This window comes from Gavialis gangeticus, unplaced genomic scaffold, assembly GCF_001723915.1.
Source record: "Gavialis gangeticus isolate Ggan-Ray unplaced genomic scaffold, GavGan_comp1, whole genome shotgun sequence".
Classification (NCBI taxonomy): Eukaryota; Metazoa; Chordata; order Crocodylia; family Gavialidae; genus Gavialis; species Gavialis gangeticus.
This window is the reverse complement of record NW_017728967.1, coordinates 90,223-114,786: the sequence shown is the minus strand read 5'-3', so window position 1 is coordinate 114,786 and position 24,564 is coordinate 90,223. Positions and strand designations below refer to the sequence as shown.

At 47.8% G+C, this 24,564-nt stretch overlaps 1 protein-coding gene across 2 annotated transcripts in view; it reads right to left on the bottom strand.

Annotated features, from left to right (window-relative positions):
- The window catches only part of CLPB (ClpB homolog, mitochondrial AAA ATPase chaperonin), a 105,601-nt gene that overhangs the window by 5,483 nt on the left and 75,554 nt on the right, over window positions 1-24,564 (bottom strand). The window contains exons 6-10 of one of the 2 annotated variants that reach the window (XM_019504373.1): window positions 15,503-15,580; window positions 12,531-12,586; window positions 8,452-8,496; window positions 5,114-5,275; window positions 2,431-2,587 (exon numbers count right to left, since the gene is read on the bottom strand). In XM_019504373.1, the coding sequence (XP_019359918.1) occupies window positions 2,431-2,587; window positions 5,114-5,275; window positions 8,452-8,496; window positions 12,531-12,586; window positions 15,503-15,580 (498 nt within the window). The remainder of the gene's footprint in view (window positions 1-2,430; window positions 2,588-5,113; window positions 5,276-8,451; window positions 8,497-12,530; window positions 12,587-15,502; window positions 15,581-24,564) is intronic. The other variant, XM_019504382.1, reaches the window with a different exon arrangement.

The following is a 24,564-nucleotide window of genomic DNA, read 5'->3' as shown; positions in this document are numbered from 1 at the left end:
CTGTTGTCTTGGCAAGCCACACGGAGCTCCCAGAAATTAAAATTCAATCCCTGCCTCGTTTTGAAGGCGGCGTGTGGCATTTTAAAATGTTAGGCTTGAAAGTTCAGTTGCGAACGGGTCGTGTTCTCATTCTGACGGACGACTGGAGGTTCTGTGCAATAGAAACCCTGCCGCCTTCCTCTCCCATGAAACAGGAGGCAGAAGGAGAGGCTGGCAAAAAACACAACAAAACAAAACAAAAAACGTGGTGTCAGTCACTAGAGATAAGTGCCGGCCCTGAAATGGGGGGTGACAGGGCTGCACTTCCTTGCTAGAGCTCTTGGAAGCAATTCGCAGGAGGTTTTCACTCTGGAATCCCGAGGTAGGTGGCACTCATATTGCCACAGCCCTCTGCACCGCTTCCGCACGTGGGTCACGGTGGCACGGCTCTCTGCACCGCTTCCGCACGTGGGTCACGGTGGCACGGCTCTCTGCACCGCTTCCGCACGTGGGTCACGGTGGCACGGCTCTCTGCACCGCTTCCGCACGTGGGTCACGGTGGCACGGCTCTCTGCACCGCTTCCGCACGTGGGTCACGGTGGCACGGCTCTCTGCACCGCTTCCGCACGTGGGTCACGGTGGCACGGCTCTCTGCACCGCTTCCGCACGTGGGTCACGGTGGCACGGCTCTCTGCACCGCTTCCGCACGTGGGTCACGGTGGCACGGCCCTCTGCACCGCTTCCACACGTGGGTCACGGTGGCACGGCTCTCTGCACCGCTTCCACACGTGGGCCACGGTGGCACGGCTCTCTGCACCGCTTCTGCACGTGGGTCATGGTGGCACGGCCCTCTGCACCGCTTCTGCACGTGGGTCACGGTGGCACAGCCCTCTGCACCGCTTCCGCACGTGGGTCACGGTGGCACGGCTCTCTGCACCGCTTCCGCACGTGGGTCACGGTGGCACGGCCCTCTGCACCGCTTCTGCATGTGCGTCACGGTGGCACAGCCTTCTGCACTGCTTTTGCAAGTGGGCCATGGTGGCATGGCTCTCTGCACTGCTTCTACACGTGGGCCATGGTGGCAGGCATGGCTCTGGAAAGGATTTGATAGCCCAAGGGGACTCGGCTCTAACGCAATGAAAAGCTCAGTGCCCAGTGACAGGCAGTGGCTTTCCCAGTTATTAATCCACACTAGGGTTGACAGCATTAACACAGCTGTTGTGCAGAGACTGATGTCTATCATGCTGCTCAACACTGCCTTGCTGCTTCCTCCTGCTCCCCTGCCTGTATTCACTTGTGGTCCCTTGTGAGGGGATACTCCAGCACACACCGTGATGGAGAGCTGACCTGTGACTGGGCTGCCCTGGTTCTATCCTATTATAAGACTGAAGCAGACAGAAAGTGGGGGATTCTCAGCTCCTAGCAATACCCAATTTGCACAGGATGTATTTACATATCACTCTGCTCTCAGGAAAGTGACTTACCTCAATCTCTTTGAAGATGTTCTTGCACGATGCTCGCACATAGGTCCAGCACAAGACAAGGTACAATTGCTTGAGCTCAAGAAACTGTTTGCTTTGGGGTATGCAGCAGGGAAGGGAAGGCAGTGTAAAAGCCCCCTGTCTGTATTAGCCACTCACACCTCACTGCCCCAGGAACCTTTCAGCTGGTCCATGAACTGGGTGGGAAACAGGCGCTCTGCAAACACTAAGCCAAGGAGAAACTGTACTAGAAAAATGGATGAGCCAGTGCTGTTTTTGGACTGCAGGAGAAATACCAAAGCAAAGATAGCACCTGAAGAGCAGGGTCCTGAATCTCAGAGGGGACCAGAAGTGGGTAACTCAAAAGCTCTGTCAGGACCACAGGTGTATTCTGCAGCACAGTGTGCTGGGTTTTGGACTTGGTAACTGGGAGCTATGCATCTTGAATTAAGGATGCCTAGATACCTACCTGCTTACTGAGTGTTAAAGCACACTCAGTGCCAAGCAGGGCCCAACCCAAAGTCCTGGAAAAATGACCAGTTAAGGATTCATGCAGAGGAAAAGAGGAGCCAACAAGTCTGAAGCATGGACAGGGGGATCCTGGACAAGCAGGGCTGGAAGTAAGGCTCCAGATCCAGGTAGCCTGGGGCCCTGGAGGAGGAGTGAAAACAGCAGGTGCTCTATTTAAAAGTGCAATGGATGGTTTTTGTAGAGCAGCTGCAGTGGAGCTCAGGTAGAGCTGGAGTGGTTTTCCTTGCTGGAATCCACCCCTGGTTTCTGGCTTGATTTTGCTCAAGGAGCTACCTGGAAGGTCCCAGTAGCTGAGGCTCGTGGCATGTGCTGACCAGCTCCTGCCAGTAAGGTGCTCTGTCTGCTGACACAAAGCATATTCCCTGGGTGGGGTTTGCAGGGACAACGTGACAGAAGGTGTACTGTGTCAGCATTCAGAGTGTGTTCTGGCAGTCATTACCTAAGTTTTCAGCGATCCTGTTCTTGCTCATTTCCAGGGCCTCTTGTCTGAGCTGCAGGGCATGCTGGGCGATCTCATCACTCGCCACGTTGGAGGTCATGATGAAGATGGCGTCTTTGCAGTCAATGGTCTTCCCCTTTCCATCCGTCAGCCTGCCCTACAACATTAGCCAACAAGAACAACATCAGTGGGGCGGTGGGTGACACTGAACCAGACTACCAAAAACCGCAGGGTAGGGTCCAAATACATCTGATCAGAAAGGCCTTCCTCCCAAGAAGGAGATAATCCTAATGCTCCATAAAAAAAGCCTGTAAGGCAAGTCACTTCAAGCCTCTCTGTGCTCCCGCAACACAGGAAACCCAGTTCCCTCAGAAAAGCATTGATGGGATACAAGACCTGCAAAGTGCTTGGAGATGGTTGCGTGGAAGGCCCCGCATATGAGTGCTTACCACAGGCCAACCACCCTTAGCAGCCTTTGCAGGAAGTAACTGGCTGCAGAAGGCTTTGAAAAGGCTAACATAAGTCTGATCATCATTAACAAGCCGGCAACCCAGTGTAGGTGGGGGTGATGGAGATAAACGGGACAGAAGAGGGAACTATGTGTCTCTGCGTGACTCTAGACCGCTCATCCACAGCAGGGGTACATGTGGACAGGCTGAGGGTGCAACCACACTGAGGATCCAGAGCAATCTATAGTGCCGTATGATCATTCAGGAAGATGGACTTGGGAAGTGTGGCTGCAATAACAGCCCCCTCTCACCCACAGCATTCTGCCCGCCGGGCAACGTGGCATGTGCTCCTACCCAATCTGTGGGAGGGACTGTTGTGGACATGAGCACTGATCTCTTCGGTATTGGCGCTTCTAACACTAAGCAAGGAACCTTTCCAAGTGCTCATTTTCTGCAGTAATAAAGCCAGAAAAAGAGAGAAAGAAAAAAGAACAAGGTCCCAAGGCAATGTTTATTCCCTGCTATGTCTCCAACAGCAGCTCCCTGGCACAATGACACAAATCCTTGTTGGGTGCTTCAGATTAACATTTAGGTTATTGCCCTGTCAACCACGTGGTGCAGGAATTGATTTCACATTTAGCTGCTGCGGCAATGATCTATGCAAGAAAAAATTGTGTTATTAATCCTTAAAAGAAAAAAACAAATAAACCAGCAGCCGTGATGCTGGAGTTAGTTTGCCTCCGAGGAGGACAGGTTTGGGAACAGCACGCAACAGGTTGTGCACTTGATGTACCACAGAGGAGAATAAAATGCTTGCCCAGCTCTGCTTGTGCAGGCTGTGGAGATGCAAGGCACTTCTCGGTCTGTCCATCAGGCCATGCAGGTGCAGCCATATACAGGTGATGGGTAAAGATCAATACCGGGCTATTCGGGACTCTAGTCTCCAATTCCTGCTTCTTACCCTTTTGATGCAACAAGGGCCAGGCAAGCGTCTCGTGTGTGGGGAAAGCTGTAGGCTGTGCTGTCACAGGCAGCTTTAGCCATCACCACTGTGATGCAGCTGAATCAGAAAGCAGGCAAGCACTTCATAAGAAATAACAGCACAGAGGCCGGTGGAATTACCCACTACAGGGAGAGCCTGGCCAGATTCAACAGGCCCTTTCCTTCCCCAGAGTTTCTCTGTGCCACGTGGCTCTACAGCACCAGGCGTCTAAGGAATGCAAGTGCTAATCAAGAGGATGCTATGTTAACGGGTGATGACCCAGCCTTAGAGTCTGCCCAGTGGAGGCCGAGGGCTTTTCCTGATTTCACTCCATCTGTTTTGGGGAACCGACAAGGAGGGGTTCAGTGTTTTTGCACTGACCCACACCACCCACCTTACAGCAGCTCCCATTCTTGGTACCATCTACCATGACAGCACTGTCATCATTCATGAGCCTTTTCAACTTCTCAGTACAACCTGTAGAGTCTCGTGCCTCTGAACTGCCTTGTTAAGCATCTGCTTACCCGCTTTCCCCTCCTTTGACCGGACAGTGCATTTTCCTGCCATTCTATTTCTGCACTAGGCTGTTCCTCAGGGCTTAAATTCATAGATGGTCCTGGATACAACTGCAAAACTGTATCCTATTGGAGGCCTGGTGGCAATGTGGTAGCACTATTCATGGCATGGTAGCTCCAATAAAATACCACAACTTTATAACCTCCAGAGGAAGGTGAGTATACGGCATCTCAAAACCCTATCTCCCACTGCCTTGTGAGTACTTCTTGGCTGGAGAAAGGCTAAGGGACATCATCCTGACAGAAATGCACCCTCACTGAGGCATTAGGCGGCCAGCAGCAGCTCTTATCTGTTGTTGTCTGGCAGAAGCTACAGCCATTGAGGCACTGAATGTCTGGACTCCGTTTGGCTTTTGGATACAGTGATCTAAAGGGATGGCTCTTCTTGGGCAGCCTCCACTTCTCCATACTCTTGCCTACGCATATGTGCTGCAGGTCTTGGTGTGATGGTCACAGGACTCTGTACAAGCGGATTCATCAGGTACCTGACTAGACATACACCACGATGAACCAAAGGATCGATGGTTGCATATTATGAATTCATAGACTAGAGGTAGGGCCAACTCGCTGGCTCACTGACTAGTGATTCCAAGCCTGAGACAGTGAGATGTCACTTGAACCCTTTGACGCCTTGTGTTAGTCCCTGCCATGCCATGAGCAGCTAGACTGAGACTTACTTCATCAAACAGCTGCAGCATGATGGTGAGGACATCAGGATGGGCTTTGTCAACTTCGTCAAAGAGGACCACTGCATTCGGGCACTGCTTGAGCTTCTTGGTTAGCTGCCCGCCTTCTTCATGGCCAACGTACCCGGGGGGAGAGCCAATAAACTTGGCAACCTGGAAGCAGTGAATAAAAACAGGACGTGTCACAGACTCTCCCTTGGTTAGAGAGGAGCTCACAACCCATGGTGACCCTTGTTCACAAGCATTAGGTATACCAGCTTTTCTACTTCATGTTTCCCCATAGTGCTTCAATAAGCAGTAAGTTAAACATGTGCTGCTCAGTGATGACTGAGAATTACGTGCTTTGTCAGAGCTCGCACAGATCTAGATGGTTAAAATTTTAACGGCGTCACTAGCCAGAGGGAAGGTGCTGGCAGGGGGCCGTGCTTAACTGCTAGTCTTTCTGAGATGTGCCACAGGATTGCCTGCCCTTCCACCAGAGACCTACTGTGATGCTCATCAAACATGCTAAGAGCGGCGCTGCTGAGGAACGCGAACAACAAGCATCTTCAGTGGAAGGTCTAAACTGGGGGAGGAAGAGAAAGGATGTGGATCTGAGAGAAGGCTGCTAGGACTGCCCTGCTCTTGGGGGAACCAACAGGCTTTCAAAAGAGCAGAAAAACCACATCCAAACTTTGGGGGTAAAATACACCGAAAAGAATCGTAACAAAACACGAGTCTTTCGACAGACATAAACTCAATTGTTTCTGCAGTTCTGGAAGAGCAATGTTCAGCTCCTGTTTTGGGATCTTCACTACAATACAGACAGCTCCCTTGGCAATAATATTTAAAAGGAACTTTACAGGTGCACAACCTGATATGCTGCAAAGGAGCCTAGTTTTCAGAGGATGGGCAAGGGGAGGGAAGGTGGGGGGGTGGAAAATCATGCCCTTCTTAAAAATCAGGGTCTTTTTAAGAGGGTTTAAACTGGGCACCCCAAATCATCCAGCATAACTTTTACCTTCTTAAAAGGATCAGTTACATTTAATTAGCAGGGGGCAGTGAACAGGAAAAACACATCCCTAAATTATTTCGCTGAAGAAAAAAGAGAACCTGCAGCTTGTTATTCTGGAAGTGTGAAACCGCCTAGCACAATGCCACGTCTACTGCAGGACGTGACAAAAGCCAGTTGCGCCCTTCCATATACTATTTGCCCATCTCGTCACCGGGGGTAATCATACTAATCTGCTGCAGTTTCCTTGCAGGATCTGTGCCAACCCAGGGTGACACAGGAAACAGGAGGGGGAAGAAGTCGACCCAGGTCCTTCCGTGCCTGTGGGAGGGCAGCTCTGTTGCCGCAACACCGCCTTCATGCAAAGGCTGGTGCCTGCTTCTGGCCACTGGGAGAGTAATTTGAACAGATCTGTCTGCCTGGGGAGAGCTCCGATGCTCACTTCCTCTTCCCCTTCCTGAGGAACGTACATCTGTTTCTAGCGTCTGCCCCCGAGGATGCCGACTCCTGCCCGTGGAGGCGCGGGGCTCGGAGCCCTCCCAGGACAGACACTGGCCACAGGCAGTTAATGCCTCCCATCTGTTTTAGCGATGCCTAGAGCGACACCGATTCCCCCTGCCGTTCCAAGGGCTGCTGCCTCCAGGGCTGACCTCTTGATCCTCGTTTGCTTGAAAAATTCAGGCTCTCTTCCTCTGCGATTCTCTCCCTGACCCCTCCTCGTTCCTTCCGTCCGCTCCCTTCGCTGCGGACTGTGTCTCTGCTGTCCTTGTCATCCCGTGATATTTTATCCCTGCCGTGCTGCGACTTCCGACTCTGACTCCCTTTTCTACTCAGTCATCAATGCTCTCTCTTGACTTGTTTTTGACTCTGACTGTAGAGAGCTCATCTCGCAAAGCCCTTCAGTAGCCATCAGCCAATCTACCGCTCAGTATTTTGCTCCTCTCCCTGGTCTCCAATGGCTTTGAGTAAAGAACAGTCAGCACCTCAGTTTCTTTCTAGTCCCTGCTATGCAAAGACCTTGCTGTGCCTGGCTATAACCTGAGGAACCACGCAATGCAGGTCTGTTTGGCTGCTATCCCCATCTCAGACTGGAAAATGGAGGGCCGCTCAGGACCGGTGATTTACTTACGGTCACTGGACAAGCCAAATCTCCTCTCCATGCTGAGCCCAACACTCATGTGAGCACACAGGGCTGGTGTCAAAACCTGATGCTCTCTGCTTGGAGCTCTCCTTTAATATTAGTATCCAGCAACACAGCTTCTAGCTTCAGCTGCCTGTTTTGAGGACTGCTCCCTTGCAGGCTGTCTCTCTAAGGCCCTAGCCCCCTCTCTTGCCTCAGAAACCATCCTCCTGGGTTTGAGTCAGTGAGACTCTACTCAGCCTCTTTCCTTTTTGGGGCATGACAATACAGGTCCCACTATGCAGTGAAGCTCTTCAGTTCACTTCCTGCTTCTAAAGCTCTCCATACAGCTCTCCCTGCCTTGTCTCCAACCATCTGCAGCTGTCAAGAGAAAGCCACTTTATATACAATTACCTCTGCAGTTTTTCTGCTTGCTTTGCTACGGCATTAACACACCCTCTTAGAGGAGACTCTCACCCAAAGGTGCACCCCATATCTTGCAGTGGGACCCACCTGCTCTCAGGGGTCAGAGACATGCTTTTGTTTCTTTTTCAGTGATGGCAGTTCTACTCTACAGGTGCACCAAGGAGGCTGCACCCGAAATCCTACACTGGATGACTCCTCTCTCCCACGGATGCATCCACCTTTCAGAAGATGACACCGGCTCTTACCAAGAGACCAGGGGGTCATTTACAATGCAATCACTCAAGGTTTAATTGTATTTTTGCCAATCCCAGCCATTTTCTTTCAGAGACTCTTGCTCCTGGGGATGCTGACGCCATGCGCAGAGGCCACGGGAGGGGAAGCGTACCATCCTCTGGTTTTTCCTTCTGTCTGCCTTGCCTTGGTTCTCTACAATTTTGCTGATACTTCCTCTGAGCCAAATGACTCAGTAGCCCATCCCTATCTGCAACACTGCACTGCCTGGATCTTGGAAATCATGAGCTTAAATTTTGAAAGGCGATCAAGAACTCTGCTTGGTTTACTCTCAGGACAGAGCCCCCTGTGAAGGCACCAGATCTGCCCTCTGCTTATTGTCTTTGCTTCAGTGGGAGTTTAGGAGCTCTCGGCCCCCAGGGGCAGCAATAGTAGGTGGTCAGGAAGGAGAGAGAGAGAGACAGAGAAAGAGAGAGAGAGATGGAAGAGACGCCATTTGTTTAAATTACTGGCTAAACTAGAACTGAGATCCCTACGAGTACAGACAGGCCATTTACCAACCTCGTGTCTTTCCTGGAACTCTGACATGTCCAGTCTAATGAAACCCTGCAAGAGAAATAAATACAAGAAGTTATTTTTGATTAAGGCACGGCCAATTTTATTACATTTAAGTAGCATCTTTGGGACCAGACTGGTGGCTGACGGGACTGATGTGTCAGTAGGTTTGTTTCTTTTTTCCCCAAGGCAGTGGGACAACGGGAAGCTCATTGTAAAGACTGAGGTGGATGCTGAAAGCAGGTGGAAGTGAATGTGCAGTTCCTTGAGGGCGTACTGGAGCACTTCCTAACGCTGGCCATCGTAGGCTCTGAGTGAGTCCAGTTTAGACGACCTGCTCGTTACTAGAAACGTGGTGATGAAAATAGGACCGAAATAGCAACTTGCAATTTGCTAAATAAAACAGACATTATTGCTGTTCAGCTGTTTAGAAATAAATCAATAGGGGAACATAATGCCTCCTCTATAAAAAAAATATAATAAAGTCAAGATAAATTAGGTTCTTGGGCATTCAGAGCGTCGAGATAATATTGTTACTGAATTTATAGGTTACTACGCAAACCTCTTCTTACATTTGAAAGGCTGATGATTCATTGCAGAAAATGAACTTCCTGTGCTCGGAGCTATAACTTAGCTCATATTGCTGCAAAAAAGGCGAGCCCGAACTTCCTCAGCACTGATAAGGGATGGCCATCCAACTCTCCAAAGACATGCGGCTTACAGGTTTCCTCTAGTCACGGCTCGTACCTCTGTGACCCACAAACGAGGTAGCACGAATGACTCATCACATACGCACATCAGCTGGAGAGCCACAGAGGGTGATCCATGTTGCTACAGACCCTTACAAGGCAGCTGAGACCAAGGCCTTATGCTTAAGATATCACGACTGTGGCTGTCTGAAACTCAGTAGCATTTACCAGTTGTAAAACCCCAGGCTTTTCACCATGCCGGGAAGAACCTGCTAAGCCGTTAGCTCAGTGATATCAGCTTCCTTATAAAATAAAGGAAGCATTCAGTTGTTTGGAGGGACATCATTACATGATTAAACTGCATGTCACTGATGCAAATGGGGAGACTAATGACAAAACATGTGAAAATCCCCTTCAAAATGCAGGGGGTCAGACTCGATAATTTGTTGAGTCCAACCCTAGCATCTATGAATCTATAAAAAATAGTGTTGGGGTAACAATAGATGAACCCCTTGTAGGTGGAGTCTGCACACCTACCCAAAACTTACTGCACCTGCTGCATCTATGCATTTCATGGACACAGTAACGTATATAGAAACAAGGACGAAGGCAGGAACTGTTAGCTGACACAATAAGCTACTACCGGTTGGTTCACAAGGGTATGTACAGGAGTAGAAACTCCATAAAACCTAATACCACATTGCAGACATGCAGGATGGGATTCGCAATGATTAAGTGCCTAAACCCCACTGAATTTCAACTCCCAGCTGTAGTTTTCCACCTTCGAGGACCTGGGTGTCACAGAAGCTGTACCTCGCTCCTAAGACCTTCAGTGCAGAGGCAGCTCAGTACATCCCAGGGAGGTCTGCCCTGCGTGTATGTCTGGACTTTGACTTCAGGACTTTGTGAGAGGCAAGGGTTTTGGGGAGGGTGATACCTTTTAATGGACCAACTGCATGGTTGGAATACAGCTAGACAAGCTTTTGAATGCCAGTCATCCTTCACCATACCTTCATTCAGGACCTGATAAAGACGGTCTTGCATTCAAAAGCTTGTCTGACTTTATGCCAGTCATGCAGCTGGTCCAATAAGAGGCATCTCCCCCCAAAAAACCTTTGCCTCTCGCATAATCCCTGAACCATCATAAGCTATAACAACACGACTCTAACACTACTCAGAACTCAGAGAGCCCAAAAAGGATTCCCTTAAATTCAAAACAAGAAGCTGGGATTTCCCAAAAAAGATCCGCTTAAAAAAAATAAAGGTGATCTGGAACCACTGGAATGTTTTTCTTTCTATGGGGTTGGGAGGTTTTGCTTCAGAAATGTCTCCTTCATTCACAGGGTTTTGTAACACAGCAGGAAGATACAAAAGCTCATGCCTCTGAATCAGTCTCCAAGGTACCGCTCTGCTCTACTGTCTGCCTGACTTCAGACTAACGTATCTACCTGCCTTTACCGTAGCAGCACAACAAAACGTTTCTGCTTTTCCCCTGGGAAAAGCACGGCTGAAAGCATCATGATTCCATAAAAAAGGCCTTGTGAAACTGCTTGTGTTGCTGGAAAATCATTCCATCCAAAAATGCCTTGACCAACTCTGGTAAGCGCTTGTCAAGCTAGTCGCACGATGGGCACTGATACTCAAACCAATGGAGATGGGGCCAGTGACTTCAAAGCAGTCCCTGATGTGGGGTACTCAATGAGGTCCATGTAAGGCCTGTCTGTCACCAAGACCAAGCACCCATGACACTAATGAAGTAGATGGAAGTGCTGGATTTGCACACGTGTCAAGTTGGGCAGTCAAAATGGAGGTGTGAAAGATGGACTCGACTCCTGAGAACGTGGCCTGGTCCTGATCTCAACTGCCCCGGCATCTTTCAAGCACCATGGGTGGAATTATGTTCAGGAGAGGAAAGCCGGGGTCTGGCCCTACAGCAGCCAGCCTGTTTGCAGTCTCACCCTTTCTACATCTGCACATCAGCAGAGTTCGCTGCACGCACACCAGGCAGGCTAGCATGAGCCAGATAAAGATAATAGCATCCGTAATTACATTTTAACCTTTCCGTCAGTATGAAAATGAGCCCATTACACATTCTTCTTTCTTAATCAGACAGTTCCTGCTAAGAGCTGCCTCCCCCATAACTGTCCACAAAGTTTATGACCCTTTTCACAGTGCTAATTACTGCAATGACTGCCAAGCTGATGCATTGCCAATAAACCCCTGATTTGTGGGTGCTATTGAATTAACACAACATTCAGCGTTCGGTTGGTCTTCCTATTCGATGTCCGGCCAGGTCACTGACCAATTCCACATGCAGCAGCCCTGGATGAAGGTGCTTTAGATCCAGGAACTGGAATTTATTGCGTTTGGAAGGCAATTACAGAAGGATGAGGAAAAGAAACCAGAGCAGCTGTTTTTATGGCCTCATTTTACTTTTGATCTTCTTTGCAACATATTCTTTTCATGTCTGTTTTGTACCAGTGGGCTCCTGGAAGAGGTGGGTCTGGTCTGACACTGGCTTGCAAGACACTCTGTTGCTGCCTCCCCGCATTTCCTCCTGGGATATACATAGGCTCTGTTTCTAATCTCACAAAGGTTTTATACCTGGGGATCTCCAGTGACCTCCAAGGGAGCAGTGGGGCCCTTCGGAAATCAGGCTGGTGTTTGAACACAGAGGTAGAAGCCTAACATTAGATTTATCATTTTCGAAAACCATGGCCCAATTTTTAAGGAAGATGGTTCCAACCAGCTAAGAAGTGTTCCTAGAAGCTTTTCTGAAAATAAGTCATAAAAAATAGCCTTTTTTAAATAGACAAGGCACCTTCATCTGCGTCTGAGTCCCACACATTTCAAGGATAAGATCCTGAAAGTACAACTGGCTTTACTTCTTTTAATTGTCCAGGCTGAATGAAGTCTGAAATAGCAGGCAAGTAGCACAAATAACAAGGAGTGAAGGGTTCCCCTCTGCACCATTCTTTGTCTTCTAATGAAATTAAAATGTGGCACAGACAAAGAAACTTATTTGCTGGCAACAAAGGACTTTCAAGTGACGGTATCCCCAGAAGCAGGGAAAACAACCGTTTTGTTCCATTTCATAATTTATAATAAAGTGTTATTAGTAATATAGGCGGGGATGCACTTTAAAAAAACCCAACGCCCTTTAGTTTCAACCAGTGTCCCTGAACTGCTGTGCACTGATGGATCTGAGTCACAGTCCTCTCTCCTGCTGCTGATCAGCGAACCACTGTGATGCGGAAGGGATAAAAAGTGAAAGTAGGATTTTCTAGCACTGAAGGACCATGCAATGAAGCCTAGCATGACACATCAGTGATGAAGACCGCACTGAGACTGAATACCGATCTAATTAAAACAAAAAACAAACAGACCAGACGTTACCTTCTTGAGGTCCTTGTGGATGTACTTTGCTGTCTGTTTGGCCAGCTCTGTTTTACCTATTCAGAGAACAGTAAAACAAAAAAAGAGATGAGTGTTGAAACCATTATTAATTACAAGAATCTCCTGTAGAAACGATCTGGCGTATGGGGCCTCTGCCCACTGGAAACCATCCATGATGGAAACAACTGTTAGTATCCACTGCAATTAGCATACAGCCTAGGAGCCCCAGTCACAGACCCAGACCCCGTTCTGCTATATATCATACGGATACAGACCATGGAGACAGTCCCTGTCCAAAGAGCTCACGATTAAGATTAAGACAAGGCACAACAGGTATCTACAGGCAGATAGACGGGACAGCACAAGAGGGCTTCATAACACAACGGGCAGCGGCCTCTGCATGCCAGATGTCTAACCACTGTAAAGTCTTTTTCAGGCCTGACAGCAAAGGATACCAAAGGAAGGAGCTGAAGGGGGACAAAGAGGGGACTCTGTGAGCACGCCCAGGGACTCCCTCCCTTGTGTGAGCAGCAGCAGGGGAGAGAGTGTGAAGGTGCCTGCTGACGATCTAGCAAACATGCTTGACGGCCTAAGCAGAACATCACGTGTTGGATCCTTAATAGCTCGATTCCTGAATGGAGAGAGAGATTTGAATGCTTTCCACAAAAAGCGGTGTGGCTGGAGCAGATCTTTGCTGTGTTTATGCCAAGCACCCTGTATCTCACGTGTGATGTCATTACTCTCTAGATCAAAAGTGAATTATCTGGGAAATGCACTATTCTTTATTTATTTGATTTATACGGGGCAACTATCATAAAACTGTAGGCATATGAAGAATCAATAATTCAAAACATATATTACAGAATAAATCCACCTTGACACGCTATCAACAAACGCGCCGGCTCATGGAAACGGAGACCCTGTCTGTTCAGCCTACCTCTCCAGAAAAGGCCTGGGTGAATGCGTCCTGAACATCAGACCGCTCCAGGCTCTGCCAGACCCAGAGAGATGCAAATGACAGAGCCCAGGGCCCTTACTGAATGCCTTCTGGCTGTAACCCCAGGGATATCAATACAGGGCCTAGCAACCTGAGTGCACCTGCTGCCTTCTGCTCCTGGGACACGGGAAAGGGAGAGAGTGCTTCTAAAAGTCAAAGGATCTGCAACGTTAGAGCCTTTACAGGGTTATAGTAACAGGTCAGATTGTGTTTGCAAATGAATGCAGGCCAGGAGCTGCACTTACATTGAACCTTTTATATTTCAGTACACACCTTGCATGTGTAGGCTTTAACACATGGGACAAATGCACAAATGCACACGCTCTTCACTTCCCCACAACCAGGTGTTGTATTTAAAAGGCCAACTGGTGTCCTGGAATTCTGCAAGTCTGCTTCCACCGTAGTCAACACGGGAGCGAGTCAGGGCAGAGCCTGGCTCTGAAGTCTTGACCCATCGTATAGTATTGTGGTGAGCTGCCAGAGGTAGCCGTTCGTCAGCTCTAAGTGGAACAATCAATCGTTTGGGACCCATTAGGCTCATTTAACTTGGCTGCTGCATGACACGGGCCAGAACATTTCACGCAGGGACTCCAGCATCAAGCCCATAGCTTCTGCTTGAGGTAGGCCCTGCCTGTACGGCCGTCTCCATACTCTGTATTTGGATGGTATCTGGCAGAATGGGGTAACTGTAACTGATAATGAGCGAGCGATGCAAAGCCTAGAGTTGAAGGTGAATGTGCCCCATCACTGGGTCGCCGGTTCCACTGGTTATCTAATTTAACTCCCTGCCAAAGGCTGGCAACTTTTGTCAAGCTGACTAGTGTCTAGCTAGCTGCTAGGTCTTGTTATCTGTGTCTGCCCTGCATTTGTGTCTATGCATATACGGATATAAAATAGCCTTGACAGTGGCTAAGCTCTTTCGGGATCTGCTGCACTGTGTAAAGGCACATTAGATATTGCAATCTGCCTCTGAGCATGTAGACGGCTACAGCATCAAGAACCCTGTAAGACACCCAAGACGGAGCTTCAGCTCTCAATCGCCTTGCTTCTTTATCTGAATATTCATTTTTATGTCACCAGCTAGAAAAACGTGTCATGGGAACATATAAGAGTTGATGGAGCCGACAATTTAAATGATTGAGCCTTCAGACTTGTTATAATGTGTGCCGTGAAGTCTTACAAATACTGCATATTGCTTTTATATGGCTTCATAGGAACACATTTAAAGTAAATACCTTGCCTAGCGCAGCTCCGAGGCAGGACTCTGTATGGACGATAATTGTTGCTTGAGCTCACTGCCTTACAAAAACAGCATCTTCCAGCCAAGCAAGCGAATGCAGGACAGGCAAAGCACTCGCCTTTCCCAAATGCCGCATTTTGGTAACCTTTTTGTTTCAGCAGAGTAGGAATCACTTTATTGTTTTCATAAACTGTGCTACGTTTTTGTGGAAGCATTTGGGAGAAATGTTCGTGTCTGTAGACAAGCGAGGTCCTTGCCCCAGGGAGTTGACAATCTAAGTATCCCTCAAGTTAGTACATTACTGTGCACACCCACGTTATTTTGGTATTTTTTCTTTTTAAAGTTCTTAAAACAGCCTTGTTTCTTATTCAAATGGAGTCCATGAAGGGCAGATTTTCATCAGGTATAAACCAGAGTCACATCAGTCGGACCAGGTGAGGGTCTGATTCCATGTGCTGAAGGTAAGCTTGAAACTAGCCTAAAATGCGGCAGGGCAGAGGCAATGACCAACTGGAGGCCCCTTTGATACCCAAATGGATCAATAGAAATTTTCATGATGGACTTTGACCTCTCTGAAAGCATGGCTAGGTATAGGGGTATACAGGTCCTCAAAGAGGGGAAACCTGGGGCTCACCACCTCAGCCTCCTACACACAAGTACTATGGACCCGTATGTGTGTATCCAATGCCCACACCTCAGACCCGCACCCATAACAAATGACAATCCGACTGTTACCTATTCCCGACGATCCCAAGAAAAGGAAAACCAAGGGGTGCTCTTCGTCGTACCAGCCATTTTCTTTTCTCCGAATAGCTGCGTTTAAATACAGTGAAAACAAAAGGGGGGAAAGGGAAGAAAAAAAAAAAGAGGCATATAAATCAAAGACACAAAAGCAAGTATAATTATCACTAAGTATACACTATGTTTTACTGCTCTCTGCCCACTCAAAGTCCTCACTACCATTAGTGCTACCTAATTTGATTAGCTGGCAAGGCCCCCAGAGACACCTAATCAAGTTAGCATGGATTTGGAAAGCTGCCCAGAGCAGATTTCGGATAAAGTTTTCCAGGATGTGCACTCAATGTTGCCAGGGAAACAGAAAGGAGGGCGCACACTGAATGAACGAGAAAGGGCTGCGGGGAGAGGATTCAAGAGGTGCGTTAGGCTTCCCAGCTCGTCAGCGCAACCTTTCTGCAAAAGGCTGGTTTGGAGAAGTTTGTCGCTTTGCTGTCTTATGCAAATGGAAAGGAGGAGGTTTGAATTCAAGGTCATGGTAGCCTTGAACGAATGTGAGTCTTGTTTAAAAACACTGGGAATAGAAAATGAATCAGCAATATCAACCAACAGATGGAAAGTGATATGGCTGTGTGACGGATGAAGGATATTAAACGGAACACATCACCCCAATGGAGGGGATGGGTCAGAAGCCAACGTCCAGACTTCACTGACAAAATACCGGTGGTAGACATATTTGACTAGCTAGGATGTCGGACCATCCCGAGAAAGTTGTTCTGTGGTCACAAAGCTGTCTCAATTCAGAAGGGGATGGGGCAAGGTGGGCGTCCCGCAGCCCTTTTGTAGGCTCTCATCTGCTGCAGCTTTGCGCCCTCCAAATTTCAGATTCTCTGTCAAAACTAAACAGCTGTTGCACTGAATCAAAAAACCCAGCCCTGGCTCCCATGTCAAGGCATGGGACAGACCCTGGCTACATTTCCTTGGGGTATCTAACCAACAACAAAGCCTAATACATCTCACCGCTCTAGTTTAGTTAGGGAGCCTCTCTTAACCAGAAGCTGGCTGCCATCAAGTTCTAGCCTCACTTCATCTCTGGAAGCTGAAGGCGAGGAGTTTCAATGCTTATTGAGCTCCACAGAGCGCTCAGAGGATGAAAAGATAAGGACCGTCTCATGTAGAGGTACATCCGACAGATGACATCTCCTAACAGGCCCGATGCATCGGCAGGTCCTTGAGAGCGAGCTGGAGCACTGCAGGCAGGGGACCAGAGATTTCAGCCATGATTCTGCATGTAGTTGCATGGTGTTATTGGGAAAAATATGTCTAGAGCAAAAACCCCGCAGTGACGAGCAAATGTATCAGTTCAGTGTGTTCTCATACTCATAGTTTAAAGAAAGACGGTACCAAAGGGATACTGAATTTTCAGGCTTTCACGCTTCAGACAGAAAAAAGGCAGAACTGTGTCTTAGTTTACTGAGGTTCTCCTGATTTATCTGCATTATTTAAACCAGGCCTCCTCTACTACGGCTCTTAAAAAGAGTTATTCTCGGCACGCTGATTGGCCTGTGCTGCACAGTGTTTGCGATGTTTTGTAAGAGGGAAGCCACGCACTGGTAAATTGTATTGCGTCGTAAATGATATGCCGGTGCTCCTAATAGTTTACCTGTAAGGGTGTTTTTTAAAATGCTTTGCAGATCTGTGCTTGGCAGCTGCCAGAGGTCAATGAAACTGAAGATGCGGCACATTGTGTTTGATTGAAGTATGGCACTGAATGGGCAAAATGCCAGGCTCTCAGGAATGATAACCTAGACGCTTCCCAGATAACAGAGGTAAAGATGAAAGACAAGGACCAAGAGATCTGGAGCTCTCCAATGCTTTTTGAGTGAAGTTTTCCTCTGGAAGTTACTGTCAAAGTGAGACGTGTTCCTTGTCTCTCCATGATTTCTGTATAAAACATACTCATGCATCTCTTGGCGCTCTCAACAGCACGTGTCACCGCAAATTCAGCCTTCTATACGCTCCTTTTGCAGCTTCTTTACCTTCCAGCGTAACTTATTACAACATCGTTAGTCTCCAAAGAGTTAAAAACAAAAACCAAAAAAATTACTGTAGTTACCATACATGGACGGTTCCAAAATACAGGCAATTGGTAAATCGGGATGCTAAATCTATCAATGAATAATCTTTGATTTGTGGGGCAAAGAATAAAAACAAAAATTTAAACCATGTCAGGAACAAAAGACCCTGTGGCATCACTACCAGTAAGAAGGGGTTGGTATAGGGATGATAAAAGCTGACAAAGCTGATACAGGGACAGCAAAGTTGTTCAATAAATATATCTGTTCTGAGTTTGGAAAGAAGATGGATGACTTGCTCACAACTTACAGTGGTCATGAAAACCTTTGGACTCCAACAGTTCAAAGCATGTGACAAAGTAAAGCTAAAACCTGGATTATCTGGGAACAATTCAAATAACTATATAATATTAATTCAGCACATATTGAAAGGATTAAAATCCACGTAAGGGATGGATGTCAACAAGTTACTGTAAAGGGGGAAATCATCATTGAAATGCTGGGGGAAAAGAGTGAAGCGGTGGATCTGTCCTAGGCACCGGGCTATTCAATGTCTTTATCAGTGACCTGGGAGAAGACAAAATAAAATTCTCAGCAAAGTTTACAGAGGACACAAACACTGGTGGCGCGGTAGAGACAGATTTGTTCTGGGCTAACTTGAACAACGTGTGCTTTAATACAAGGTCGTATGGCTGAGGACCAAGAATGGAGGTTGGACTGTACGATATGGGAGTATATTTTGGAAATCAATGACTTGAAAAAGACATGGGAGGGCACAGCGGATAACCAACTGGAAGTGAGCTCAGAGCGGGATGTCGTGGCTAAGAACAACTACCATCCCTGGCTACAGGAGCAGGCAACTATGAAGGAGAAGTGAAGAGGAGGGATGGTTTCTGTATGTGGTGCTAGTGAAAGCACAGGTCTGGTGTCCCTCTTTTAAGAAGGATGTTTGGATCATTAAAAGAGCTGCAAGAAGGATTCAAGGTGGGAAAAACTGCTGGGCAGGGTGAGGCTCAAGAAACTCTGTGTATTTAGGTTAAAAAAAAAAAGGAGGTTAAGAAGAGGTGACTGGATCAGTGTGGAAGGGCCTGTGAGAAAAGATGGATGAAGGCAGGCAAAGGGGTAAGTGTCCCAAGGGCTGATACTGGACTAATTCACACCAGAAATAAGGCACGCAGTGAGGATAACCAACCACTGGAACAAATTACAGTTAAGGATGTAACTGGTTCTGCAATCACTTGTGGAGTCTCTAAGTCAAGACTGGGTGTCTTTCTAAATGATGTGTAGTTCAACCAGAACTTGATGGCCTTGGCACAGGAAACATTTTGGCCTGTGCTGTGCAGGAGGTCAGACTAGATGATCGTAACCCTACCGACATCTGGACTCTGTATAGGGGAGCAAGGGAGAGCGGTAGCGGGTACGGATAAGAATCACAGGCATATGGAAGAGGGCAGAATTTGGCCTGTGATGAGTGTCTGGGAGTTGGCCTGTTGATATCAAGTCCCGTAACATCATGGAGAAGAAGTTTGGAGACACCGAGTTCAAGATCATGGGATTATCTACAGCAGATCTCAGTGGATACACACTACTGCTCCCCAGCTCCTCACAGCCCAGAACATCTCAGCCAAATAACCATCACGGGAGGAGGAACAGGATAGCAATGGGCTTGTTCTAGCTGTGCTGGCACCAGCGTCTGGCAAAAGCCACAGCAGAGTTGAGGGGCTCTGCAAGGTGAGAAAGACCCGCTGATGCAGAATATGCATTTGTAATTGCAACTACAGGTGTTTGTGCCTGAAAGCTTGTAAAGAACAATTTTTTCCAACTGTTTATTTAGCGTAATAAAAGATATCACATTTACCCAAAGAACCTTGTTTGCCTAATTGCAACTACACACTCCATAAACCACAGGTTCCTCTGAGACTGTGCTGAAACGCCCAAATTTCCCAGAGGGCTCAATGCACGAGGTCTTTTTTTTGGCTTTTATCACAGCAAACAAAAGGTCAAATATTGTGGGTGGATTTAAAAAAAAAAAAATCAATGGAGAGGATCATGATCACTGACAGCATTTGTGGCTACTTTGGTTGAGATAATAAGAGTAATAAACTCTTGCTTCAGGGCATGAAGTGATCACCTGCAGGGATCAGTGTGTGCCACCCTGCTGTATCAGCTGGTAGGTTCATTGCAGGCTTGTTTTCTCTTTCCCTTGGAGCAGGATACCAGACTTTACGGCCAAGTGTTGGCTCCCACGTGTCAAATCCTGTGGAACTGGCTTAGCTGTGCTGTTTGAGGAAGAGGGATTGCAAACAATAAACTCAGGGTTTATGATTTGGGATTGAAATTCTTGTTAGGAAATGAAAAGAGCTCTTGGCCTCTGCTGCAGAGAACTCTAGATTGGCGATAGCAATCTGTGGTCCGCGGGCCGGATCAGACCTGGGAAGAGAGGCAATGATTAGAAGCACATGGCAGAGATCAGGGATGGGAAGGGTGGGGGGAAAATTGGTGGCATGCGACGGCAGAGGATGGTTAAGGGAAGCTGGCCCACAGGCAGTAAAACATTGCCAACCCCTGTTATAGGTTATATAGCTCAGCAAGGAGCGACCTGGTGTCAGAGCCTTTGCATGGTGGACACTCAGTAGGCAACCTAGCTGTGCAACTCCAGTCCCAACAATTCAAGCCAGCCAGAACTGAGCCACCTTGGGGCAGGGGTTCCCTGCGCAGCACATCGACACGAGCGCTTGATAAATGAAGACTTCAGCTGCCGGCTGAAAACAGAAGGCTGTCTGACAGCACTGGAGGTGTCTGTGCTGCGAGATGCATTTGCCTGCCATGTTATTCATTTTTCATTGACATGTGTGCAGGAGATCCATATTTTGGGTAGCGCAGCCTCTCGGTATGCAGCATTCGCTCTTCTGCTATGCCAAGGGAGCACGTGACGTAAAAAAATCCAGGTGCTTCGCCTTTTCTCGTTCAGAAATTCCAGCCTATTTCCAGCAGGAGAGAAGGAGAACGAGGATGCCTGGGCCCTCTTTTTGGAGCTGCGTCCAGTGTCATCGCAGAGCGCTCGCTTTATTTTGTACATCTGTAACCATACCGCTGCGTCTCCAGGAGGCCCTTCAGCTCGCTATTGAACTGATAAATTCACTGTATTACTTTACACAAATCAATACCCCAGCAGTTATCAGGGGCTGATGTGACCAAAATTGGTTTCAGCCAATTTGTGAGTGTAATAAATGTCCATTTATCAAATCAATTCATTCAAGTGGTGCTTCTTCGATGACTGCCCAGGCTAGGGTGCCATGGAGGGGGGGAAACTCTCTCCAGGCATGGACCAACTACCAGATTTGCTCCCCTTCCCCTCCATCTTGCAAGATTTCAGGTCTACTAACAAGGATGCTCCACCGCCTTCATTCTGCCCCTGATTTTTCAGCCTAGTGCCTTAATACTGGACCTTTTGGGATGTCAAGGAAAGCACAGGGCGCACGCGAGATGGCTAGTCTCATCTCTGCAGTAGTTGCTCAACCTTAGAAATAATGCTCCGCCGCTGCCTCCTCTTCCCAGCAATTCACCTTTGAGCCAAGCCTCATGATGGCCAAAGCTCAGGTAGAAGAACTGAAACCAAGGAGGTTTGCAACCGTAACTGTAAACAAGCGTTACCAGTCCCCAGTTGTAGTAATATTACATATGGCCATAAGCTTTTATGCCACATTTGCAAGGAGGATGTTCTGCATCCAAGGGTATTAACCAGACGAGGTGCGTTTTGAAAGAGCTCACTTCCTTTGTTATGTACTCTGAGCAGAAACCCAAGAGCATGCGATGTATTTATTCTGGAGATCCTGTGTGTTCATGTGAAACAACAGGCAAGAGTTAAGCGGAGCCAGCCTGAGTGCAGTGATTTATTAAAGTGTCCTGAAAACATGGTCATAAGCCACTTAGCTGTTCATTTGCATGAGCTGGCTCTAGCGTCTGGGCCTTGTTAGTTCTTCATGGGTGACCTGCTCCGTTTCTTGTTGGATGTCACAGCACAAACTCCCCACTCCGCACTAAAATCCACCACTGAAAGAAGCAACTCCTTGCAGCTCTGCATCATGGAGCATCATCCAGCTCACCCTGATGCTTCCTTCCACCCAGTTATAATGATGGGACCACCAAGGAAGGCCCCCATGCTAGGCTTTTAGGTTTTTCACCTTCTCCAAGAGCAATGACTCTATTGATTGCAATCAGGTGGAGGAAAATCCGACAGTACTGTAGACCCACTCTCATCCTTTCTTTCATCCTTGCAGAACAGAAAAAAATTGTGTGGAGGTGCAGGGCTCAGACATGATTCCAGGAAAGATCACGGGGGAGGATTCTTTCCCCTTCCTGACAGAGTCCTGACAGCTCCTGGGCTGCTGTGAGCCTGGTTTAACGTTAGAAATGACTGCAGTGAGTGGGCATGTCTACACATGCACATTTACTTCGCAATAACTGAAATTACCGCACAGGAACTGAAAATTATTGTGTAGTAACTGAAAATTACTGCGCAGGATGGGCGTGTGTCTGCATGTGCACACCCACACTGCACAGTAAATATGGTGACTTACACCGACTTGATTGTAAATTTGATCCCTGCGTGATGCAGGGATCAAACTTATGTCCAATTGGTTATTGCGCAGTAATGCACATGTAGATGCCTTACTAAGCAGTAAAACTGTGAGCGTGGATTGACTTGGGACTAAAGTCAGTCCACACACAGCTTTAGTGTGCTTTAATGCCTGCATGTGTAGACGCTGGCCTAAACCCGCTTACTGTGCAGTAATTTACAGCGCAGTAAATTTAAGCTGATGTAAATACACGTCTAGACACTGCCCAGTGATAAACATTTACTGGACAAGCAGACCCAAACCTACTTCACCAGGCATCTCCTTCATGCCTGTGGTCATTCCCTTTCCAGTTGCTCTCCTCTCTGTGCAAGCTTGTCACCCTGCAAGCTACCTCAAGCTACTCCGACCCTGCAAGATGCCCCAACACAAACTCTGTTGGGTCCAACAAGCCTCCCTTTCAGAGGTGAGGAGTCAGAGGATGCCAATTCCACATCTGCACCCATGTGTGAATCTAAGAGAATCCACCAGGATCCAGAGGAGCCTTTTACCCCACAGTTGGCGTTTCCACTCGCGGGCTGGCATGGCCACAAGTGGTGCAAATTAAACCCAACTGGGGTCTTTAGCCAGAAACTTCTGCGTAGATCAGCCCTAAAATGAACAGAAGGGGCTGCTTCGTTATTTCAGCTGTAACCCCCACGCCAGCATTTTCAGACTGTGCTCATCACCCCCATACGTACGTCCCTTTTTTTTTTCCTACTCCAGGCTAGACCTCCCTGGAGACTGTTTGGATAATAGAAGGGGCACTGGATCATGCAAGATTATTAAATTAAGGCGGTGGTTATAAATTAAACATAGTGGCTTGGCTTGGTAAATTTGAGCACACGTCGCACACCCACTACCGTGCCCAGCCGAGGGAAGCAGGAGGGCGTGCTGGTTCCACGGAGCGGCTGCGGAAAGAACTGGGCAGTGAGCGCCGAGAAGGAAAACCTCTCCTTCCATCCAACCTCACTGCAGCAAAACAACAGAAACAGGGGGCAGAAAGGGAGGGGGGACAGAGATTCTCTCTACCTCCGCCTGATATCCCGAGGCTGCTGGGGTATCAAGCGCATTCCCTATAATTCAATAAGAGAAGCCTCCATAAAGGCAGCAGCTTTAATGTGCACAAACACCACCTGTGTCAGAAACAGGCATCACCCATTAATCAAAGCTTCCCAATTAGGCCGTGCTGCTGCCTCCAGGCACAGCCGCTCTCCAAACAGAGGGGGTGTCTGTTGGATTTGCAGTGGGGGGAGCCTACCCTTCCTGGTGCTGTAAGACTGCGTAGGCCTTGCCTTTGTTAACACTATTGGTATGGGTCTGTATTTATGACCATAGGCTGCACGTGCCTCTGTCCTGACCTTAGCTCCATCTTACCTTATTGTCCTATTTTCAGGCACTGAACAGGGATGACAGGGCGGTTCAGGGAATTATTAACAGAATATGGAGGCTTTTGGGTCTGGGTCAACAGAGCAAATCCAGCCCAGGTTGCTACTAACGGAAAGTCATTATTTCCTCTCGATTTTTCAGGGGCCAGTGTGAAATGAATTGCTCCTGGGTCAAACTCTTAAAATAGATCTGGTGGGACCATCCCAAACTTCCCCCGTTTGCAACGTGGCAGGGGAGGCCCCTTGCTGGTCTTCCTGGCACCCTCTGGTCAGCGGGGAAATGATGAAGACCATCCACGTTTCAATGATCTTTCTTTAAAGTGAGCACGGGCAGCCCACGTCTCTCCATGCTATTGTGTCAGGCTGCCGGCAGACTCAGGCAGGTACCACTGGTTCACATTCCTAAGGTTTTCTTTACTACCATAAAGGGTAAAAGACTTCATATTTTGGTATTTTAACTGTTTCTTTCACTCATACTATAAAGGCTCACGGTCTGAAGCACAAGATGTGGCCACAAGGACAAAAGACCTGACTTGGGAATGCAGCACCGGAAACGTCCTGCCTCACAATTTAATCCCAAACTACCTCAGGCAACGCAGGTGCCGGCCTAATTTGACACAGAGTATTTCTAATATCAGTCCTGTTCTTGGTGTGACAAATGAAAAGGTCCAAAACCCACAATTGCACACACAAAATTACAGCTCATCTGTAATGTGTCCAACACTTACCAAAACTAAGACTAAAATAGCAGCACTTCTGGTTGGTTCAGTGGCTATGGGGTAAAGACACATTTGTGTTGTGTTCAGGAGTATTAGGGCCCTAACTTTATTAGTAACATTTGTTCTCCAGTCTGTGGAGTTAAAGTTTCCTACAGGAAAGTTAAAATGGCCTAGAATGCTAATATTTCTTGTAGTATTTATGTCTCCAGCAGCATTTACAGAGATTATCCATGTCCAAATCTGACTCGGGGAAGGGGTCTAGAA